The sequence below is a fragment of the Mytilus trossulus genome, chromosome 13 (genome assembly GCF_036588685.1).
Source record: "Mytilus trossulus isolate FHL-02 chromosome 13, PNRI_Mtr1.1.1.hap1, whole genome shotgun sequence".
NCBI classification, from domain to species: Eukaryota; Metazoa; Mollusca; class Bivalvia; order Mytilida; family Mytilidae; genus Mytilus; species Mytilus trossulus.
Genome location: NC_086385.1, coordinates 4,558,777 through 4,583,064, shown reverse-complemented (window position 1 = coordinate 4,583,064; position 24,288 = coordinate 4,558,777). Strand labels below are relative to the sequence as shown.

The following is a 24,288-nucleotide window of genomic DNA, read 5'->3' as shown; positions in this document are numbered from 1 at the left end:
CTTACTTGAAATGGTGTATTTTTCTTCAGACGAGTGTATTTTACCTTGCTGTTAGGTCTATACAAGCAAACCCCATTTTGTTATAATCATTTCCCTGATCACTAAGTTTTAATGGTATATTTATATTCAGTGTATCTTACCTTGCTGTTAGGTCTATACAAGCAAACCCCATTTTGTTATAATCATTTCCCTGATCACTAAGTTTTAATGGTATATTTATATTCAGTGTATCCTACCTTGCTGCTATATCAATACAAGCAAACATCATTTTAACATAATCGTTGGCTCTGTACTCATAGTCTTCTAAGCTGTGATAGTCAAATGCGTCATCGAAAAATATATGTGCTGAAAAATTAAGATATGGTATGAATTATAATAGGAATTGTGAAGCTGTATCTTTGTAAAGAGATTTTTTCTCGATATATATGAAAGTAACTTTTATTTTGAACGTACCAAGGAGCATTTATATACATGTATGAAAGTAACCCTTATTTTGGATTTTTTCTCGATATATATGAAAGTGACCCTTATTTGGCCTTTTTAACTTGTTTGTAATGGAGTGCTCACTGATGAGCCTTTTGTAGACGAAACGCGCGTACATGTATGCCGCAAATACAAAAAATCAATACTGGTGTCTATATGATGAGTTTATTTATCTGTCTGATTCGCTGAAAGGGGTACACATTAGCCCGTTGGCCCATTCAAACGATTATTTTAGTACTACTTCAAGTTTGCTCAAGACTCTGCAAAATGCATCGATATAAAAAACAAACAGGATATAATTATGATTCCGTTAAGAGAGTACTGTACAAAAAAGATTTAAAATACCTTCAAATTCATAGTAATCCGGGTCTTTAATACCAAGGAACATTTGTAGATGGCGACGTGCGCATTGGTCTTCATCCATTCTGAAAAAAAATCAAAATTGTCGTACTTGTAAATACATCTTCGAAATATGTATAACGTGAAGGGTGTCACCAGCTTAGCAGAAAATACATGTTTGAAATATGTATAATTTGAAGGGTGTCACCAGCCCAGCAGTAAATACATCTTCGAAATATGTATAACTTGAAGGGTGTCACCAGCTTAGCAGTCACCACTTTTGTTGACATGAATTATCATTGACATGGTCATTTATGATTATAAACTAACTATTTACAAAATTTTGAATTTTTATGTAATTTATAATATGGAATATATATAAATGAGCAAAGCCCATACCGCATAGTCAGCTATAGGGGGGTTCGTGTTGTTTATTCTTTGGTTTTCTATGTTGTGTCATGTGTACTATTGTTTGTCTGTTTTTCTTTTTCATTTTTAGCCATGGCGTTGTCAGTTTGTTTTAGATTTATGAGTTTGACTGTCCCTTTGGTATCTTTCGTCCCTCTTCTATAAAAGGTCCCGATAAGACAATGTAAAACAATTCAAACGAGAAAATTAACTAATGTCTGATTAGTTTACTAATAAGATATACACCAAAAATAAACGTTGCAAAATCAAAACCTTCCTGTCCCCTCCCCATCCCCTGTTCGGTATTAAAAAAGTTTTACACCCTCAATTGAATCAATATTTATTGTGGCAATTGGTCTAAAGTGCATGTGAAATAAATAAAACATAACATATAGAAAGTTTTATTTACTCCGGTGTCTCAAAATGACAACTAGAGGTCTTAACAAATATTTACTGTGCCTTAAAAAGCTTGTTATAATGAAATTTTATGATAGAAAAAATGAGTAATGATTTGAATGCTAATATAAATTATACAGTTACATCATTGTATGCCTCTTATGTTTTGTTAGAAATATTTCTTCCTTGTTTGTAAATATTATGTAACACAAGTTGAAATTAAACTAACTATGCCATGACAAAACAAAACAAAATAAATTCCAAATTATACACCCTGTTGCCCGAGATAAAATGCATGACAGTCTTAATGAAAAAGCAAACCAAAATAAAAATACGATCATTTATCAATTTCAAATCCATTGTTCCTACAGGATAAATAGTTCAATATTAAATATAATCGTTGGTACATCTGTACATCTAAGATTGAGACGAAGAACATATAGAGCGTTCTTATACTTAGGATTGAGACGAAAACATATAGAGCGTTCTTATACTTAAGATTAAGACGAAGAACATAGAGCGTTCTTATACTTAAGATTGAGACGAAGAACATATAGAGCGTTCTTATACTTAAGATTGAGACGAAGAACATATAGAGCGTTCTTATACTTAATGTGGTACCTAATACTACAGGGAGATATCTCTATAAAATCAGCAGAACGTTTAAATGACGTTGTGTTGTTAAGGAAATATCAAGCTTCTCAATGATCAAAATAAGTGTTTGTCAAATTGCTATATAACCAGTGTAATTTTTCTGATTAAACGGTTGGTTCAAGTTTTTTTAATTTTTTTTAATTTTTGTCCAAGAGTTAAAGTAAATACTTTGTCAAAAATGTAAGAAAATTAAACGAGCCAAATTAATTTTAGTTAAGGTGTTGGGTACAACCTTATGATTGAGACCACGATTGAGACCACACTAGAGAATTGTCCCTGAGCTAATGGAACCTGCTACAGTAGACTTACTAATATTGAATAAATATAATCTGAATTCAGCTTTGTTAGTTATCAAGTTGGAACCTTATGATAAGGGTTACCTTTTTCCATTATAAATTATTTCGACTATTATTATTTTTATTGTTGATTTATTATTCAACCATTTTAGTTGATCAGAATTATTGTATAACTTTTTCAGCTGCCTTCAGCATAACACAGCTTCTTTCAAGTTTTTGACTTCGAAAAGACTGAATTTGGTGTTTCATCGTACTAATGCATGACGAAAAAACACTGCATCGATTTGACAAATCTCAAAGTAATAGACCGTCAATTTATTCTGCTGGTTTTCGTTCGGGCTCTGAATTTCAAAGAGGACACTTACAAAAAGAGAAAGTTTACATCTCATTGCTTGTTCATGACTGTCCCTTTTGAGCGGAATTCCTAACTGGATAACGAATAAATCTTTAATCGTTGATATTTTACACCCTTTACTTTTTATTTAAACGACACGAATGCATCAGTGTAGTTATTATATCATCATGCTTAGAGTTGCAAGTATACACTTAAAGACCCCAAAGTATATAAATATAAATATCGCTGTTCAATAAAAAAAAGAAAAGAAGTGACTGAAAAAAACAAGGCAATAAATTGTTAATTTGGTGAAATGCACACAAATGTATGCCTCTCTCGTCGTAATTTTGATAAAGAAATCACAACTTCCTTATAATAAATCAAATATATACATTGAATAGGCAAGAAAGACTATCCTACATGTTTCACGACGTCGACCGAATGAAAAAATCGAAGGTTTGGAAAACTAAATTGGAACTTTTATTAGGAAGCAAGTCATTTCGTACACTGACCCTTTCGTACCTCTGCCATTTCGTACCCAAATCTGCCATTTCGTACTAAACATTTACCATTCGTACCCACGATAATATCCATTTCGTACCTTATGGGCCAAGTGCATCTACCATTTCGTACCTGATGGACTTAATTTTTTTGATTGAGTTAAGTCTGCTAATTGATATTTTATCGTATGTTTTTATATGTTGTGATGTTATGCTATTGTTTCAGAAAAAGGGAGAAGGTTTGGGCCCATTAAAACGTTTAATCCCGCTGCAAATGTTTGCACCTGTCCTAAGTCAGGAATCTGATGTACAGTAGTTGTCGTTTGTTTATGTAATATATACGTGTTTCTCGTTTCTCGTTTTGTTTATATAGATTAGACCGTTGGTTTTCCCGTTTGAATGGTTTTACACTAGTAATTTTGGGGCCCTTTATAGCTTGTTGTTCGGTGTGAGCCAAGGCTCCGTGTTGAAGGCCGTACTTTAACCTATAATGGTTTAATTTTTAAATTGTTATTTGGATGGAGAGTTGTCTCATTGGCACTCACACCACATCTTCCTATATCTAATTAATACATGTTCGCTATTTCGTATAATATTTTTGTAAAGTTTTTGATCTTTTTTTTCTTTTTTTTTTAAATATAACATATTAAATAAAATTATGCATATCTATATATGAACGAAACAATTTTATGCTCTTGACAGAGTTGAAGCACAAGAACGTACATGTATCTATAACTTAATGAACCTCGGCTGCTATACATAAACGCAGCCTATTGTTTTTAAGGCATACGACATGACATGTACGAGGCTAGCCTAATGTGTCACAAACAGGTTTTTATTATTATTAGATTTTAACTTTTAATATTTTGTTCACGTGCGTCTCATATACATGTTGCCTATAGAAACTGTAACTTTGAACAGTTAACTTTTCAATATTTGAACAAAATATTAAAAATATGTTGATAACTTTATTGATTTCGTTAAACCAACCCAGCTGTATTGCAAGTGTCATGACTAGCAAGTATAACAATCGTGACCTCGGTCACGTGACTTTACTTCCTGGTATTAGCAATAACTGAGAATTACGTCACTGTTATTTTGAGAACAACACATTTCTTTGTACTTTAAATTTATGGGACACAACAGTAAAAATGTCTTTATTTCTTTTTGTCTATAACGAATCACCTATAAAAGATATAACCGAAAAACTAAATTTCTGTTTGGAAATCTAGCAATCCCTTTTTATGTAAACAAATCCAAAGCTACGGTTATTTTCAGAATGTCAGTACACACCTGAAGAGTGATTTCATTATCTGTGTCATTTCATTCTCAGTTTCATGCCACATGGTGGCACACATGTACAACATGGGCGTGTCATCCTTCCTCAGTACTGAAAAGTCTTCTGTGGGGTTAAAGTTGCCGTCTTCCGGGAGGTCAGGTATTGGAATAGTGTCTTCGTCTTTCGTTTTTGTATACTGTCAAAAATAAACAAACGATACTGACTTTATTTGCTTTCAAATAAGTGAAATGCAGTTTATTCTTTGTATACATGTATTTACAATTTACCCAGTGAGAAAAAAGTGCTGAAAAATCAAAGACAGTCACGCTAATAAATTGAAACTGAATTTCATTCCGTCATACCATTTTGTAGTTTTGTGGAACTTTTTGGTCCCCCAATTCGAAAACTGTAGTACCTAGTTAAGACCGTAATGCTTTATGTCAGGAATTCGGTCTCCGCCCCCCCCCCAAAAAAAAAAAAATTTGGAGACTTGACATGTCTTCCTGTAGACTTTGATTTTACTTTGAAATAAGGGAGCTACCATTTGATTTTTATGGGGGGGGGGGGGGGGGGGGGGCTAGGATGAAATTTGAAAAAAATAGGCAGGACAGTAGTTTTGAGTAAAAAAAAAGGCAGGATGAGACACTTGCAAAAAAAAAGAAGTCAGGACAACAATTTAGGTAAAAAAAGTCAGGATAAACTAAAAAAAAAAAGGCAGGACCGAACAAAGTGAAAAATAAAAAGGCAGGACAGAGATAACAGCTAAAAAAAAGGCAGGACAAGTTTTTCATCCTAGCCCCCCCATAAAAATCAAATGGTAGCTCCCTTTTAGTGACAGACGATTCTTTATATACATTGGCACTCATACCACATCTTCCTATATCTATTGACGATTCTTTATATACATTGGCACTCATACCACATCTTCCTATATCTATTCATAATTTAACCAAGTAAGAAATGCTGACAATTATATAAGACACGATAATAAATTGACACAGAAATTTATTCTATCATACAATTTGGAGGTTTGGCGAGACTTTTTTATTGAAAATTTTAGAACCATTAAGATTGTAATACTTTATGTCATGAATAAGATCTCCGACCAAAAAAGTTTTGAAAACTTGACATGTCTTCCTGTAGACTTTGATTTCCTTATCATGAATTGTTTGATAAAATCTGGTTCTTCTCGTCTAATCAGGGCTCGTTATTATTATCATTTCGTCATGCATGTAATGTTTGCCACTGGAGTTTAACACAAATACAACATTCATTATTAATTTTCCTACTAGTCTCACCGTGTCATAATAATCTCCTCGTTAAACTTATTGATCTTTTAATCACGAAAACGGTACCCAAAATATGGTTTAAAGTAGTTCCCAATAGGAAAAAGAAAAGCCAAAGGTATTTTTATGAATTGTGCATACAATCATATGTGTTTATATTACAAATATATTGTTAAATAGATTAATGATACAAAGATAATCGCACCTTGAATTCAGACGCAGATAGAAATTCGTCATCAATTCGTCTCCTGTTAAGAAGGAGAGATTGTTCCAACAGCATTCCACAATACAATGGTTTGACGAACAACCTGGAAAGGAGTACAATGAGTTCGCGTTATACAATGTTATTTCTTTGATTGTGTGAATTGTTGTTGTTTACTAAGTCAATGAATATAAGAAACTGTTTAATGCAGACCGGAGGTAATCATCCGGTTTTCCTCCCTTGTTGCTCAATTCTTATCTTTTTGTTTAATCTGACCATAACATTATACATTCCCGTTTTTTTTTTAACTATTCCAAATAAAGCATTTTTCACCTCCTTTATTTCTTTAATTAACATCGAAATCCCACCATCAAGCGAAATAAAATGAACATTTGCGATTTAAACCTTGAAAAAATAATCAATTCATTTTACATAAGGTTTATCACATAGGATGCCTCAATCTATAATATCAGTTTGTCTAATTTAGCATTATATTTTCGGAATGTTTTGTTTTAATGTTCGTTAAATTCGTATTTGGTTTTGACTTCCAACTGTGTATTATTTAAAGCAATGTTTCAAAGGCAGACTTTTATAGTAGACAAAACGTGCACCTATCGTGCCAAATTATAACTGTAGTACCTTTGATGACTTTTATTTCTGCAATTTTGTTTCTTTTATTTGACTTACTTATCAGTGGGTTGAAGTCTTTCCTTGCGAGGGGTCCACACATGACTTGTGACCAGAAGTAAGGACAGATAACTCAAAATTCCTCCTACCAGTACAAACCAGTAATCATCTATATGGTCCTGAATATTAGTGACGTCACCATCCCACATCGGAAATTTCAGTTCACAACCATAAACAGACATTGTAGCCGTAGATTGCAATCCAAGCACAAACGACAAAGCTATTGGTGGCGTTAAAACAAGAGGTAGTCCGAATGCTAATCTTTGACCAATGATCTTGCAGGCGGCTTTGGCAAATTTGTAACATAGTCCATTCATAACAACGTGAACTATTGCAATAAGAAATGGAACCCAGTTGAAGTTTATGCAAAAGTTTCGGAAGTCAGTGAGCTCAGTATTCAATATATCGTTGTGTATTTCCGGTCCTTGTTTATTTGTTGTTCTAATGAATATGAAGTCCGTACAATTTTCCCCACAACTCGGACTGACTAAGACTAAAGGCATTACGCAAAGTGTTAAAACCATTTTCCAGCATATAGATATACATAAAACTTTGGTTTTTCCTCTGCAGAATTGCCTTTTCAATTGTCGCATTCCGCTAGATTCGCTCTCGCCTTTCGGTATGAAATTTTCCCACCAGTAGATTGATGTAAAGATGGCGGCCAATATTGTTACAACTAGTAATGTTTCGTTTGATTGGTCAACACGGTAAATGTAATAGCCCGTCAAACCTAAACCTCCCAAATGACACAATACACTCACGGCGTTAATTATACGGACTGTAGTCAAGCTGGCATTCGGAACTATCTCGTCCTTTACCGTTCTTTGTGGGAAACATATTTTAAGAATACCTGGTACTGTTGCTACGTTTAGAGCGATCAGAATCCCTGTCAGGGGATCAAAGTTCGGTAAAACAATGAAAACTAGCAAGAACAACCCAGCTGAGTGTAACGTTTCGACGCAAAGCGACTGAAATGTAAAATGATCAAATTACTAAAAACAAATTGTTAATCAAAGCGTGTGAACATTTGTGATTTTGTAAGTGAAGGCGGCATATTGCTTAATATTTCGTTTTCTTAGTATGACTTCTTTTGTTTGCAAATGATGTTATCAACCAATAAATGTTGTCCATTTTTCCCATCCTAATCGTTGAATGAATTTGTTTTTGAAGGAATAGACATGTCTATCATCATTTAAACACGGACTGCAATGAGGACCCAGAAATTGAACTGTGACGTAGGTAGTAATTTGACATGACCATTCGCTCGCAACAAAACCCGGAGACCAGGATACTATGTACATGCACGTCTAGTATACATATATCGCTTTGTGCTATTTTAACACCTGTAGAAAGGTCGATTGATTGCACGATAAAGACGGTAACATTGTTTCGTTCAATTTCACCATGATAACTAGTTAAATTACCAGGAAAATCAATCTAGTTCTGTTAACCTTCCAAATATTCAATTTTCAATGGTATTCTTAAACGTGGTTTATTGTGTACTAGTATATGAATATCATGCTATGTAAGCAATTTTTTTATATTATTGTTCATTCGATCTGACGTCCTTTTTATACGCCCGTCAAAATTTTGACGGGACGTATTATGGTATACAAATGTCCGGTGTCCGTCCGTCCGTCCGTCCGTCTGTCCGGCGTAAACATGTCGCACCGTAACTTGAGAACGACTTATCCAAATTTCATGAAACTTAATATAATTGTTTCTTATGATGGTCAAATGATCTGTATACTTTTTGGTGAAAATAAAATTAAAACTTTTTGAGTTACGGCACTTTGTAATTAAAACAGGGGTGTTTTTTTTTTCACATGTCGCACCGTATCTCAAAAACGATTCTTGATTATGGCTTAAAACTTTAAACACTTCTTAGTTATATTAATCTAAATATCTGTATACTTTTTGGTGATGATTCAAAATTTTATTTTTGAGTAATTGAGTATTTTGTAAAAAAGGGGGAGTTTTTTTTACATGTCGCACCATATCTCAAAAAACAATTTATGATTATTGCTTAAAACTTTACACATGTCTTTCTTATATTAATCTTAAGATCTGTATACTTTTTGGTGATGATTCAAAATTTTATTTTTGAGTTATTGAGTTTTTGTAAAAAAGGGGAAGGTTTTTATTACATGTTGTGCCGTATCTCAAAAACAATTTATGATTATTGCTTAAAACTTTACACACTTCTTTGTTATATTAATTTAAAGATCTGTATACTTTTTTGGTGATGTTTTAAAACTTTATTTTGGAGTTATTGAGTATTTTGTTAAACAGGGGAGTTTTTTTTTACATGTCGCGCCGTATCTCAAAAGTAATTTATGATTATTGCTTAAAACTTTACACACTTCTTTGTTATAAGAATCTAAAGATCTGTATACTTTTTGGTTTTTCAAAATTTTATTTTAGTGATATTTAGTTTTTTGTAAAAAAAAACGGGGTTGGGGGATTCACATGTCCCACCGTGTCTCAAAAACAATATATGGTTATTGCTCAAAACTTTCTCAGAAACTATTTATGATTGTTGCATAAAACTTCCACACACGTCGGGCGTATCATGCGCTCATGGCGCATCTGTTTATTATCCCTACGTGTGCATATACGATTTATATATATATAAAAAAAAAGATGTGGTATGATTGCGAATGAGACAACTCTCCACAAGAGACCAAAATGACACAGTAAATTACAACTATAGGTCACCTTACGGCTTTCAACAATGAGCAAGGCACATACCGCATAGTCAGCTATAAAAGGCCCTGAAATGGTAAGGTAAGACAATTCAAACGAGAAAACTGTTCTTATTTCAGATCAATTATGATCAGATTGTTTTTGAAGTGGATGTAATGACTATATTCGGTAAAACCATCATTAATACTTACAATTATTAAGGGAACAACTTTCAGTGGACTGGTTCTTTTGAAAAAAAGTTTTCGTAAGCACGAAAAAAGTGAAAAGAAGTAAGGCGCTACCATGGCAATTAGTAACGCCCATATCCACGTGACTTCCGTTGATTTTGCGGGATAGTTCAATGTTTGGAAAAACGTTCTTAAATTAGTTCCATTATGATCACTGGTTGCCATAGGAACATTTATATTTGATATCATGTAAGTAAGAGTAATTTTCGACACAACAGCAGTCGTAAGCACTATTAGTCCAAACAGTGATATCATAATTACTCGCGCAATTTTGAAAACGAGTTTCCAACAGGATAAGTCTGATGACGATACATTGTCTTCTGATGTAACACGAAACACGTCCCAACGCTCTACCTTTTCTCTGAAAAGTGATATAAAGTTTATGATTGGCATATTAAATATATATACATGGGTATTTGTACAATATTTAACCACAAGAATAAAATTACAACAAATATAGCAGGTGGCAAACAAATACAAAACTACGTTGTTACTTGAAATATAACAACTGTTTGTGTATTCTTAACATACATTATTTGTACACCATACTGACATTTCCTTTTATTTAAGTATGCTGCGTTCACACGTTATTCGAATTCGATTCGCATTAAATCATTCGAATTAGTTTAATTCGCATTCGAAATGTTTACGTCCAAACGTAAATTCTAATTCGAAATGCAATGCGCGTCAAATTCGCTTTACTGTCCGAACGTATTAACAAAAACGCATTTCTAATGTGAATTGGATAATGCGATTCAGCCAATTCGAACCAATTCGAAATAAAAAAAAAAAGAAGAGTGTGTGAACGCGATTAGCGAATTCGATTCGATTTCTGTAAGGTCTATTTCCAGTGTTCGTTGATTAGATTTATTTTTAATATGTTATGCAATTGAGAATGGAAATGGGGAAATTGTAAAAGAGACAACAACCCAACCATAGAGCAGACACCAATGGGTCTTCAATGTAGCGAGAAACTCCCGCACTCGGAGGCTGCACGACCTCCTTCCCAGTTAACTGCCCCCTTTCCTTACACATGAACAATTTACCCACATGAAATTCTTGTGGATTTTCAAAAAAAAAGTTATTCAAATAACATCTAAATTTTAAGATTTAGTTAACATCGTGAAACAGTCAATTTTGTTTTGTAAATTTTTTTTTTTTTTGTTATGTTAGGGAGCTACCATTTATTTAATCCTGACTTTTTTTTACCTAAATTGTCGTCCTGATTTTTTAATTTTGGCAAGTGTCTCATCCTGACTTTTTTTTACTCATAACTCCTGTCCTGCCTATTTTTTCAAATTTCATCCTAGCATAAAAATCAAATGGTAGCTCCCTTACGTTTGTCCGATCTATAAGCTCGTTTGAGATTAATTTCAATGAAAATATTTCACCTAAAATTCACTCAAGATTCTTGTGAAATTTACAAAAGCAAAATTTGTCTGTGTAGTTGTCTGAATTGCATAGTAAGGTTACTTTCTATTGAGCGGGACATTTTCTATATATTTCTATGTCCCATTTATGAACATCATGTTTTTCGGTCTTTGCGTTACGTTTCAGATTAAAGATTTTAGTTAATTTATTTTATCAATGTACTAGTACTGAGTTTTTGATAAAATTGCAGTGAAATCAACTTTGATGGAGAATTGTCTCATTGGCACTCGTACCCCATGCATCTTCCTATATCTTTTAAAACTTAGTACATGTGTCCTCTTTTATATGCGGTGCTTAAAAGTGGCGTTAAACATAAAAAAACAAATCCCTATGGTATGACCTTTCTAATTGTTATGCCAAATTTGAGTTTTGACCAAAATTTCACGGTCGACTGAACATAGAAAATGATAGTGCGAGTGGGGCATCCGTATACTACGTCATCATTCTTGTTTTATACATTTTTGACTTACGTCTTCTGTTCATAAGGGTCATCACTTTCGTGTACAGCATTACCATTCATCGGCTTCGAAGTATTTTTTCCTTCCTCTGAAGATTTGACCACAGGATCGTCACTTTCAGATTCTGTGTCACTATTATGGTTATTATCCTTCCGAGAAGTCCCGAAACATAAATCATCATCTGGGACATCGTACGGCGGTTCGAAAGCCTCGTTGTCGTAACCAAAATGGTCGACTTTAGTTCTTCCGGGAGAAGCTTCCATGCTTATGATATCTATTTCTTCCTCATTTTTAGGTAAAGTTATATCCGAAAAGAAATTGACACTTTTATCTTTCTACAATGCAAAAGATTATATTACTAAGGAATTTTATATATGTTCATTATACCACCGGAATTATACAATTACACTGTTAAAATGCACATAGAAAAAAATATGTTATTCAAATTGAGCATCACGCCGGGTGTAACATGTGGAAAAGGTTATAATATCCGAAATGAAATCAAAACTTCTCTCTGTCTACAATGCAAAATGTCATTTACTACCTAATTAGTAGAGTTGCTCATTCTTTAGTTTTCCATTTTTGTCATGGCATTTTTTATGTTATTTTTCCAATTTTGTCATGGCATTTTTATGTTGTTTTCGACTTATAAGTTTGAATGTCCCTTTGTTATCTTTCACCTCTCTGTTACACTGGTCGTCACAAAGAAAAACAGAATTTACCCTCGAGGGCTGGTGTTTAGGATTTCTCCATGGACACATGGATGAAGATTCGGCCATGTTTTATCATCTTTCAATGTGTACCTACGTTCATAGCAGTTTGATAAATTGCTGATGCCAATCTTTTACGAATGTTTTACACATATCTTTTATAAAGAGGAGGACAAACAGAATTTACACTTGAGGGCTGGTGTTTAGGATTTTTCCATGGGCACATGGATGAAGATTCAAGCATGTTTTATCAGCTTTCAATGTGTGCCTACGTTCATAGCGGTTTGATAAATTGCTGATGCCAACCTTTCACGAATGTCTAACATATCGTTTAAAGAGAGAAGGAAAAACAGAATTTATCTTTGAGGGCTGGTGTTTAAGATTTCTCCATGGGCACATGGATGAAGATTCAAGCATATTTGTTCAGCTTTCAATGTGTACCTACGTTCATAGCGGTTTGATAAATTGCTGATGCCAACCTTTCACGAATGTCTTACATATCGTTTAAAGAGAGAAGGAAAAACAGAATTTACGCTTGAGGGCTGGTGTTTAGGATTTCTCCAGGGGCACATGGATGAAGATTCAAGCATGTTTTATCAGCTTTCAATGTGTACCTACGTTCATAGCGGTTTGATAAATTGCTGGTGCCCACCTTTCACGCATACCATTTTAATGATAGGAGGAATTAAGATACCAAAGGGACATTCAAACTCATAGGTCAAAAATAGAATCACTACGCCATGGCTAGAAAAGAAACAGACACACAAACAAACCTTAGGTTAAGCGTTTAAACCCGCTGCATTTGTTTGTACATGTCTTAAGTCATGAACTTGTTGTTTTAGTTTTCCGGTTTTATTGGTTTTACATTAGTGATTTTTTTAGCCCTTTACAGCTGAATTTTAAGAATACTTGACAGAAAAAGAATCCTGTTAAAGCACAATTCCATTATGTGTACAATTACAAACAAACTATGAAATATTAAAGTTGAAGCTCAAAAACTATAGGAGGAGACATCCGCACATATCTACTTACGGACGGATGGACGGACGGGGCTAAATTGATATATATGAGGAGCATAACAGTACAAGCAAAAATTATAGGATTTTGTGTGTGTTAAGATCAAGATAAAGAAATACAGGCACTTCCAATGATATTGTGACAGTTTAACTCATGTGAAGCTTGTTCAATCAGGAAAATGGTCCAATTTAACGAAATATAACAAATATTCCATGAAATTACAATTCATAATTGAGATCAATGTGATCCCAAAAATTCAACAACTGCACAACACATTATTTCTTCTTAATTGTAAGGTTTTGGAAGTATCAACTACAAAAATGTACATTTGTAATCATTATTATTAATAAAGACGTCAGCTTTTTATGTATTTTTCATTGTTAATAATTTGTCAAGAAGACAACAGTGGACACAAAAGCAAAAATAACGGGCGCATTACGTTTGTGAGCCGGTCAAAACAAATATATATTTTTTTTAAAGAAATGTGTATAAAACTTTAAAATATATAAATTCGATTGCAGATTTAAACTGCAATTTTATTTGACGAAGTATAGGCAATTGTTCATATATCGAAGATACTACCGTATAGCGGGTTATTTTCGCGGGTGTAAAATTTCGCGATTTTCATTGAACAAGGTATACGAAATATTTTGGCGGTTATTATTTTGGCGGATTAAAAACTTTTATTAATACCTTTGTATGTACACTTTTTATTTGGCGGAATTTATTTTGGCGATTAAGTTCTGTCCGCGAAAATAAGCGAAAATTTGCACCCCGCGAAAATAACCCGCAGTATTCATACAGGATTGAATATCTTTAAAAAAAAAATAAAAAAATATCACGTCGATTTTTTTCTTTTTGTTCAACTACTTTTATTTTCACAGGGAAAACTTTATTAACATGCGTGAATCTAGGATTTGGGTTATTAAGAAGCGCAACCTTCAACATATCGATTATTAAAGTGCTGTCTTAGGCAAACAATTAAAATCTTTCGTATTTTTTGTCTGAAGCCGCCTCTGCCAATAACAAACCCTGCAAAATAGGGTTGGTTTGGGTATCATTATTTACTATAGTGTCAACTCGACTTCTCTTATACAACATTTTAATTTAAAGCAAAAGAGGGGCGTCCTTAAGCTTTTGGCTATGCGAAGGTATGATTGTACAACTACGCAAAAATGTTCTGTCGGAATCTAAATCGGGAGGCTAAATTCGATGCCTCGATTTGGACATTTTTTTTTACCATTCAAACACTTTTAATATTGATCTGAATAAACAACCCGTTAAACGAGTTCGTTTGGAATAAAAATAAAAAAAACATTTAGTAAAACGAAATAGTAACGAAAGAAATTAATCAGTAGTCTAAAAGTGTCCATGGAAGGCGCATGTATTTCAATTTATAGAAACATTTCCGAAGGAGAACATAATTTTTATATCATTTCGAGCGGGTTAATTGGTGTTTTAAAAACGATTAAAATTGAGAAAAAAAATACTTTTTTTTATAAATATATGTTGTTAGAATCGATCCGTATTGGATATAAGTACAAATGTATCACACATTTTCCGAAATATGGAGATGAAATTTCGAAAAAAAAGATGTGGAAAACAACAACATACAAAATATAGTCATGCATAAAACAGACAAAAAAATATCAACTCTTCGATAATATATAGTGAGAACACACTAAATTAGACTAGTAGTAGCCAATAAAACAAAAATGAACCAAACTATATTTTAACATAAATATAGACAGCATATAATCTCATGTAATACTAGAAGATTGCCAGTTCTTACTTTTTTAAGCGGATGTGTTAATTTTGTTTGACAGATTTGCTTACCTTGGATCCTTTTCGCTTTTTGAGTTTGTATTCCGATTTCTTTGACATTTCTCACCAGGGGTTCCCTTACATATAACCTATGAGACCTGTTAATGTAAACCTTAACCCACGGTGTCAGTTTTATGACTATGATATATATTATGGATATTTACTTAATAAAAGTACCCATAGTTTATGATATATTGAAACGTAAGGGTTCTCACATATAAGTAAATATTAATAAATTCTAATTTATGTCGTCACGTTGTAAACGAATTTTGGAATATTATTTGTCGACGTTAATATGGAGCCTGTTCGAACTCCCCCGCTTCTTTTATTTTATCGCTTCTTCATGTTAATTGCCTGATACGCAATAGTTCAAAATAACTCAGTTTTGCAGAAATATTGTTAACGTACAGTCAGTAAAATTAGGGGCATTGTATTTTTTCTGACCATTGGCAGGGAACTTTCTGCTTAAGAATTAAAGGACATTTTTTTGTGTTTTCTTATTTTTTGTGTTTTAATGCCACTTTTAAGCACCGTTTTTAGGCTATTTTCGTGGCGGCCAGTCTTTATTCATGGACGAAGCCGGAGTGCCTGGAGAAAAAAACCGACTTTGATAGAAAAACTGATAATCCTAGTCTATTAAGATAGGAGTCGAGTGCACCGGCACGAGCGGGGTTCAAATCACAACCTCAGTGTTGACTGGCTGAGGATTACAGTAGTAACTACGTAGACCACTCTGCCATCGAGGCCCCATTTTCATTTTAATTTTCAAATTCATTTGGGCATACGGTTATAGACACTTCTTGTTTGTAGTTTGAAAACTTGAGAATTAGCAACCTTAATTTGTATATATAAATGTATAAAAAAGTTGACAAGATAAAACAAGTAATAATATCAACGGTTTATCTATAATACACCAATAACACTTGAATTTGAGCAGACAAACGAAAAACGATAAGAATGCGATCTTATAGGATGAACCGGTCATAAAATCAAATAATCAATACATGTAAAATGAAACATGTAGATAAACGAAATTTCTGTGTATTAAAAAGAAAACAGCATCTTATCTTCAAATTTTATTGCTATTTCATAATTCTATTTCTACAAATTATGTATAATCAGTGATAATAGCGATTATAGTATGTGAGATTAGGGAAAAGAATTTTATGACTTTTCAAGGAGGCTCAACTATTCAAGTGGCACTTGTCTTAAACATTGTACACCTAGACAGAAAAACTTTGATGTACTTAACTTTTTCAGGTATATGTTAAGTATTATAAAATGTTTTTATTTTGTGTCATTCATTTTAGTTGAAGCAGTGAAGTAAATGAATCAGGAACCCAGCAACAAAGCTAACCACATAGACATTTCTCGATTGCGCTTTTGGCAAACTAGTATGTTTATGACAACGAAAATCATGCAGTGGTTGACCCCGTGTTAATTTCTCACTGTTTTGACTTTAAGACTTCCTGAATATTTTGAAGACTCTTGGACTTTTACCTTTCTTACGTAATATACATATTATGCCTAATCAGGAAGAGAAACTACTCAATCTACATAACCTCTCTGACTTTTTCCTATGTCATGCTTCACGACTAATCAGGAAGAGGGACTATTTAAAATTCATAACCCATCTGACTTTTCCCTCTAATATGCAGTACGAATAATCGGGAAGAAAATTCTAGAGAGACGACTTGAAATACGTAACCTCTCTGACTTTTCCCTCTAATATGCAGTACGAATAATCGGGAAGAAAATTCAAGAGAGACGACTTGCATTACATAACCTCTCTGACTTTTCCCTCTAATATGCAGTACGAATAATCGGGAAGAAAATTCAAGAGAGACGACTTGCAATACATAACCTCTCTGACTTTTCCCTCTAATATGCAGTACGAATAATCGGGAAGAAAATTCAAGAGAGACGACTTGCAATACATAACCTCTCTGACTTTTTCCTCTAATATGCAGTACGAATAATCGGGAAGAAAATTCAAGAGCGACGACTTGCATTACATAACCTCTCTGACTTTTCCCTCTAATATGCAGTACGAATAATCGGGAAGAAAATTCAAGAGAGACGACTTGCAATACATAACCTCTCTGACTTTTTCCTCTAATATGCAGTACGAATAATCGGGAAGAAAATTCAAGAGAGACGACTTGCAATACATAACCTCTCTGACTTTTCCCTCTAATATGCAGTACGAATAATCGGGAAGAAAATTCAAGAGAGACGACTTGCATTACATAACCTCTCTGACTTTTCCCTCTAATATGCAGTACGAATAATCGGGAAGAAAATTCAAGAGAGACGACTTGCAATACATAACCTCTCTGACTTTTCCCTCTAATATGCAGTACGAATAATCGGGAAGAAAATTCAAGAGAGACGACTTGCAATACATAACCTCTCTGACTTTTTCCTCTAATATGCAGTACGAATAATCGGGAAGAAAATTCAAGAGCGACGACTTGCATTACATAACCTCTCTGACTTTTCCCTCTAATATGCAGTACGAATAATCGGGAAGAAAATTCAAGAGAGACGACTTGCAATACATAACCTCTCTGACTTTTTCCTCTAATATGCAGTACGAATAATCGGGAAGAAAATTCAAGAGAGACGACTTGCAATACATAACCTCTCTGACTTTTCCCTTTATTATGCAGTAGGACTTATTAGAAAATGTAACTACTCAAAACTACATAACCCACTGTTCCTATGTTATGCAGTACAACTAATCAGGAAGATTGATTACTCATAATACGTAACCTCTCTGGCTTTTCCTATGTTATGCAGTACGACTAATCAGGAAGATAGACTACTCATAATACGTAACCTCTCTGGCTTTTCCTATGTTATGCAGTACGACTAATCAGGAAGATTGACTATTCAAATATAAAACCTCTCTGACTTTTTCCTATGTTATGCAGTACAACTAATCAGGAAGATTGATTACTCATAATACATAACCTCTCTGGCTTTTCCTATGTTATGCAGTACGACTAATCAGGAAGATTGACTATTCAAATATAAAACCTCTCTGACTTTTTCCTATGTTATGCAGTACGACTAATCAGGAAGATTGATTACTCATAATACATAACCTCTCTGACTTTTTCCTATGTTATGCAGTACAACTAATCAGGAAGATTGATTACTCATAATACATAACCTCTCTGGCTTTTCCTATGTTATGCAGTACGACTTATCAGGAAGATTGACTACTCATAATACGTAACCTCTCTGGCTTTTCCTATGTTATGCAGTACAACTAATCAGGAAGATTGACTACTCATAATACGTAACCTCTCTGGCTTTTCCTATGTTATGCAGTACGACTAATCAGAAAGAGTAACAACTCAAAACTACATAACCTCTCTGACTTTTTCCTATGCTATGCAGTACAACTAATCAGAAAGAGTAACAACTCAAAACTACATAACCTCTCTGACTTTTTCCTATGTTATGCAGTACGACTAATCAGGAAGAGTGACTACTCATTATACATAACCTCTCTGGCTTTTTCCTATTTTATGCAGTACGACTAATCAGGAAGATTGATTACTCATAATACATAACCTCTCTGGCTTTTCCTATGTTATGCAGTACAACTAATCAGGAAGATTGACTACTCATAATACGTAACCTCTCTGACTTTGTCAATGTTATGCAGTACGACTTATCAGGAAGAGTGACTATTCATAATACGTAACCTCTCTAGCTTTTTCCTATGTTATGCAGTACAACTAATCAGGAAGATTGACTACTCATAATACGTAACCTCTCTGACTTTTTCCAATGTTATGCAGTACAACTAATCAGGAAGATTGACTACTCATAATACGTAACCTCTCTGGCTTTTTCCAATGTTATGCAGTACAACTAATCAGGAAGATTGACTACTCATAATACGTAACCTCTCTGACTTTTTCCAATGTTATGCAGTACAACTAATCAGGAAGATTGACTATTCAAATATAAAACCTCTATGACTTTTTCCTATCTTATGAAATACTAATTTTCAGTAAGAGTGACAAGTTAGAATATATTACCCCTTCGATTTATTCGATGATATACAATATACCAAGTCAGAAAGAGAGATTACTAAGAAAACAAATAAACCCCTCTGACTTTCTGCCATATGGTCCGATACCACAATTATTTCGTAGTGCATTTCTTTTAGAACATAAATGAAAATTTAAAAAAAAACACCCGCGCTTCCTCAATGAAATTTTTAGTGTGTTGTGCTACTTTTGGGACAAATTATATCAAAAATATAGAAAAAATCACCTGCTCTAACTAAAAATATGGACAATTTTATGTCTAGAGCGTCTTGAAATCTTTGGCAGCTTCCAAAGTGCTATTTTTTAACCTTTTTCAGTTGGACCAAATCACTACTTTCCTTTAAAATTTTGGACCCATTTTTTTTTACTGTGTAATTTCACCCCCTTACTTGCAATTTGAGGCTTTAAACATGGAGAAATAAATTTGGAAGGGGTATACAAATTAATGGCAAGTAACCCATTGTCAATACTAGGGGACAATTGTGGTGTCGGACCATTTAATGCAATACACCTTTATTCAGGAAAGGAGTTACTTCAATTTAATTATGCAAGATATTTTCAGTGTAATATTAAACTTAAAAAAATTGTATCTCCCAATATTATAATATCCCCAAATTTGGGGGTGGACATCCAAACCTTCAATAATCAGATTGAAATGTAAATAAGTATTTATTTATGATGCATTATTTCATATAGATTAAGTCATAAACTAAGATAACGGCTTTTTATATTTGCAGACTTCAATCCCCTGGTATCGGTACATGTTGTACATTTTGTAGGTAGATCAATAGAATGATTCGCTGAAATATTGACAGTATGATTAACACGGATTTCCATGACGTAGACCTTTCACTGATGTCGTCAACCTGACGCATGCGTGTATACATAGATTCTAACCTTGAAATCTTGCAACAGTTTAACCGATCAACTTCATGTAGCGACGATAATAAAACTTTATGTTTTTTTTAGTTTACATTTTTATGATCGTATGAATCCATTTAATGAGATTGCAAACGGAAAAATTTCTGCTAAATCCTTCAAATCTTAACCAAGTTAAAATAAAATAAAATACAGCTTTTATAAATATATAAAATGAGAATGAAAATGAGGAATGTATCAAAGAGATAACAACCCGACCAAAAAGTACAAAACAGCCGTAGGCCTCTAATGGGTCCCCATACAGCCATACTTTGAAACTCGCGGAGGTTGAAAGACCTAGCTGTATATGCTTGCCTGTATATATATTTGCAGTTGCGCCACCAATATGTATTTCATTTGCACCAAAATAAATAGGTAAATTATCTGAAATAGCAGACTAATCGGTTTCAAGGTTTTTCATGGTTGAAGGCCTCTTATTGCTTACATCCTCTTTATTTGAAACAAGTGTAGTAGATTATAAACTATAAATGCTTGGTGCATCATTTGCAATCAAACCGCACCATATTCCGTTTATAGTTATTACTTGTATGAACTTCTGTAGTGCGCCAGGAGTCATCATCTGTTATGATTTTTGCTTTGCATTTTTGTGTAAATTAACGAGACGTCTTCATTCTTTAAAACATATAAATATTCAAATGGATAAATGAAAAGTAATCAAGACATAACGAACTTATGTTATCTGTTGTCTCGGGTTGAATTTTGTTTCTTGTCATATCAAAGATGTGATCACTTAGGATTCATTTTTTTCTACAAACCTTATGTAGTAGAAAGTAGAATCACAAAAATACTGAACTCCGAGGAAAATTTAAAACGGAAAGCACACCTAACATTGAAATAATCGTAATTTATGTTACTTTAAAATTTACGCAAAATAATTAATATTGATTCAAAAATAGACATACGTCTATATGACCATAATCGAAACTTCTCTTTTAGTGTTAGAAACAAAGACCAGATCAAATAACAATTTACTACAAACATGAAAGACTAAGGGTGAATTTCTTAAAAAAATATAAAAATAAATACTGAAAATTGTATTCCACAATAACAAAAAAGTTGTGTCATTCACTGAATATACCAGCTCTAAACAACTCTAAATGTACATGTGGGAATTTTTTTTTATTAATAATGCTGAGTTCACACGTGATTTGCATTAACTAATTCGCATTCGAAACGTTCTACGTCCTAACGTCAATTCTAATTCAATTTGCAAATCGCGTCAAATTCGCTTTTTAAAAATACTGTCCAAACGACGTTTACTTTTAATTCGTATTCACAAAAGCGTATTTCTTATGCGAATTGGATAATTCGAATTAGCCAATTCGAATCAATTCGGATTAAAAAAGAAGAATGTGTGAACGCGATTAGCGAATTCGATTCGAATTCAATTCGAATTAAATGTCCGTGTGAACGAGGCATAAGAAGGATTAAAATAAGATATACTGGACTGGTCCTGGAACCGATTGATCTTATTATACCGGTATATACAATGTCAGTGACAGTCTATATTTCTTGCATTTCAGATTCTGCCTTTTTTACATATTGTGAATTTGTTTTCGACCTGAAATTGTATGAAATATTTGCCACTGGACGCCAAAATATACTTGTTGTAGGAATTCTATCATAAGAAAATCCAGCACATATTAATTAAAACTTACTAAAACAAATATTATTGACGGCCGGAATTTCTTCAAAATAATTAAAATTTGGCTAAAATAGATTATTAAGGAGATGTTGTATGATTGCCAATGCGAAAACGACCCACCAGAGTTTAAATGACGAGGATACACATGTATATCACAGGCAATTATAGGTAATCGTACATCTTCAACAACAAGAAAAACCAATACATTCAGAATTTATGCTGCTATAAAATGGCATGAACAGAAAAACAGTGAAATAATTCTCAAGAAAAACTAACGGCCATTATAACAATTATATAATTTATGAAAAATATATAATGACGGATAAATTGACGACAATTTTTTTTCAGAGGAGAGCATTCAGAGGCGGATTTAGAAGGGTATTCAGGGGCTCGGCCCCCTTTTTCTAGGAAATAAATGTTAACCGTTGATTATATCGAGAATCACTGAAACATGACTGGTGTTTGGGCCCCTCTTAGGCAGTCAGTGGGTCCTCACTTATGAAAATTTCATGATCAGCCACTGAACATTACCTAATTAAACATAATTTAAGGAGCAGTTTTTATTCTTAACATATAGTCGATTTATCAGACAAAAAAGGTGCATGCTATCTGTTTTGAAGTTTGCTTTTATAGACGATGCATGTGTTTTTCTAAGGAACCATGTACATATTTATTTAAAAAACAAAAGCAGAACTTAAAAAAAAAATCAATTACTTTAAATCCCTGCATTTAAATTGTTTTATTTAACAGAACTCTTTTTCGTTTTACTTCTTGATATAATAGACTTATTAGTCTTACTTAGATTTATGTTTCAAATAAATTTAATTAATATCCATGTATCCTTGTACAATGTAAGCTAAAACAAATATTTCACAAATTTTAATCCATATTTTGAAAATGATATATTTTTGTCAACAGTACTTACCCCGATGTAGATTTCAGGAAATGCCATATTCAATATTATTTACATGTTAAATATTGTCCATGGATTACATGTATCGCAAAGGGGAATTTCGTTTGAACCGTCTTAATAATTTTTTATAATTTATTGCTGCTTTAGCTGATAAGGCAACCTTTAAAGTAGTGAAATATGTGAAAATGGGGTCTGTATGAGTACCCTTCTAATTTGTTTGTTATGTAAAATGGATAAGTTGAGTTCAACAATTATTTTTTATAATTACTAATTGTTATGCCCCACCTACGATAGAGGAGGGGCATTATGTATTCTGGTCTGTGCCTCCGTTCGTTCGTTCGTTCGTCCGTGCGTTCGTGCGTCCGTGCGTCCGTTCGTACGTTCGTACGTTCGTCCCACTTCAGGTTAAAGGTTTTGGTCAAGGTAGTTTTTGATGAAGCTATAGTCCAATCAACTTGAAACTTAGTACGCTTTTTGCTTATGATATGATCTTTATAATTTGAAAGCCAAATTAGAATTTTGACCCCAATTTCATTGTCCACTGAACTTAGAAAATGAAAGTGTGAGTTTTAATTAAAGTTTTTGGCCAAGGTAGTTTTTGATGAAGTGTAAGACCAAACAACTTGAAACTTAGTACACATGTTCCCTATATGGTATGATCTTTCTAATTTTAATTCCAAATTAGATTTTTTACCCAATTTCACGGTCCATTGAACATGGAAAATGATGGTGGGCATCCGTGTTCTTAGGACACATTCTTGTTATATTAAGGATTTGAGTAGGTCTTTGTTTCTTAGACACTATTTTGATTATACTTTTAAATTATTATTTTTAAATTAGACAACAGAAAATCAGATAGTACTTAATCAATTTATATGTTTCATATAAAAAAAAAACATTTGTAGACAGATTAATAGGAAAATAAGTTTTTAGTTTAAAATTTAATTAAAAATGTAATTGGGAAAACTCTTCAATTTTTCACAATTGTCCTAAACATGCACGAAATATTTGCCACTGGACGGTATAAAACGACACTCATTTATCAATCCTTTCAACCGCATTCTATAACAAATTTTGGCGGTGACAAATAAACATAGGAATATGTGGTATGAGTACCAATGAGAAAATGCGGTATGGGCTTTGCTCATTAATTGTTGAAGGCCGTACGGTGACCTATAGTTGTTAATGTTTGTGTCATTTTGGTCTTTTGTGGATAGTTGTCTCATTGGCAATCATACCACATCTTTTTTTTATACATTGTAAGTAAAAGTACAGCCTTCGAAACAGAGCCTTGGCTCACACCGAACAGTAAGCTAAACATGACCACAAAATGACTAGTGTAAACCATTAAAACAGGAAAACCAACGGTCTAATCTATAATGTATTTTGTTTATATTTTAGACGATTAAGAACAGAACACCACATCTACTGTTTGTAACACAAATGTGTCAATCAATACCAAAATGAACATGCACAAAATACTC

The 24,288-nt window shown here is 33.3% G+C and overlaps 1 protein-coding gene across 2 annotated transcripts in view; it reads right to left on the bottom strand.

The window, feature by feature from the left end:
* Window positions 1-22,904, bottom strand: part of LOC134694011 (chitin synthase chs-2-like) — a 36,463-nt gene extending 13,559 nt beyond the window's left edge. The window contains exons 1-8 of one of the 2 annotated variants that reach the window (XM_063555009.1): window positions 22,817-22,904; window positions 11,699-12,021; window positions 9,762-10,158; window positions 6,865-7,832; window positions 6,181-6,283; window positions 4,704-4,885; window positions 829-908; window positions 237-345 (exon numbers count right to left, since the gene is read on the bottom strand). In XM_063555009.1, the coding sequence (XP_063411079.1) occupies window positions 237-345; window positions 829-908; window positions 4,704-4,885; window positions 6,181-6,283; window positions 6,865-7,832; window positions 9,762-10,158; window positions 11,699-12,021; window positions 22,817-22,843 (2,189 nt within the window). In that variant the 5' untranslated portion in view covers window positions 22,844-22,904. Of the gene's footprint in view, window positions 1-236; window positions 346-828; window positions 909-4,703; window positions 4,886-6,180; window positions 6,284-6,864; window positions 7,833-9,761; window positions 10,159-11,698; window positions 12,022-15,249; window positions 15,357-22,816 lie in introns of those variants that run through there. The other variant, XM_063555008.1, reaches the window with a different exon arrangement.
* Between the last annotated feature and the right edge of the window lie 1,384 nt (window positions 22,905-24,288).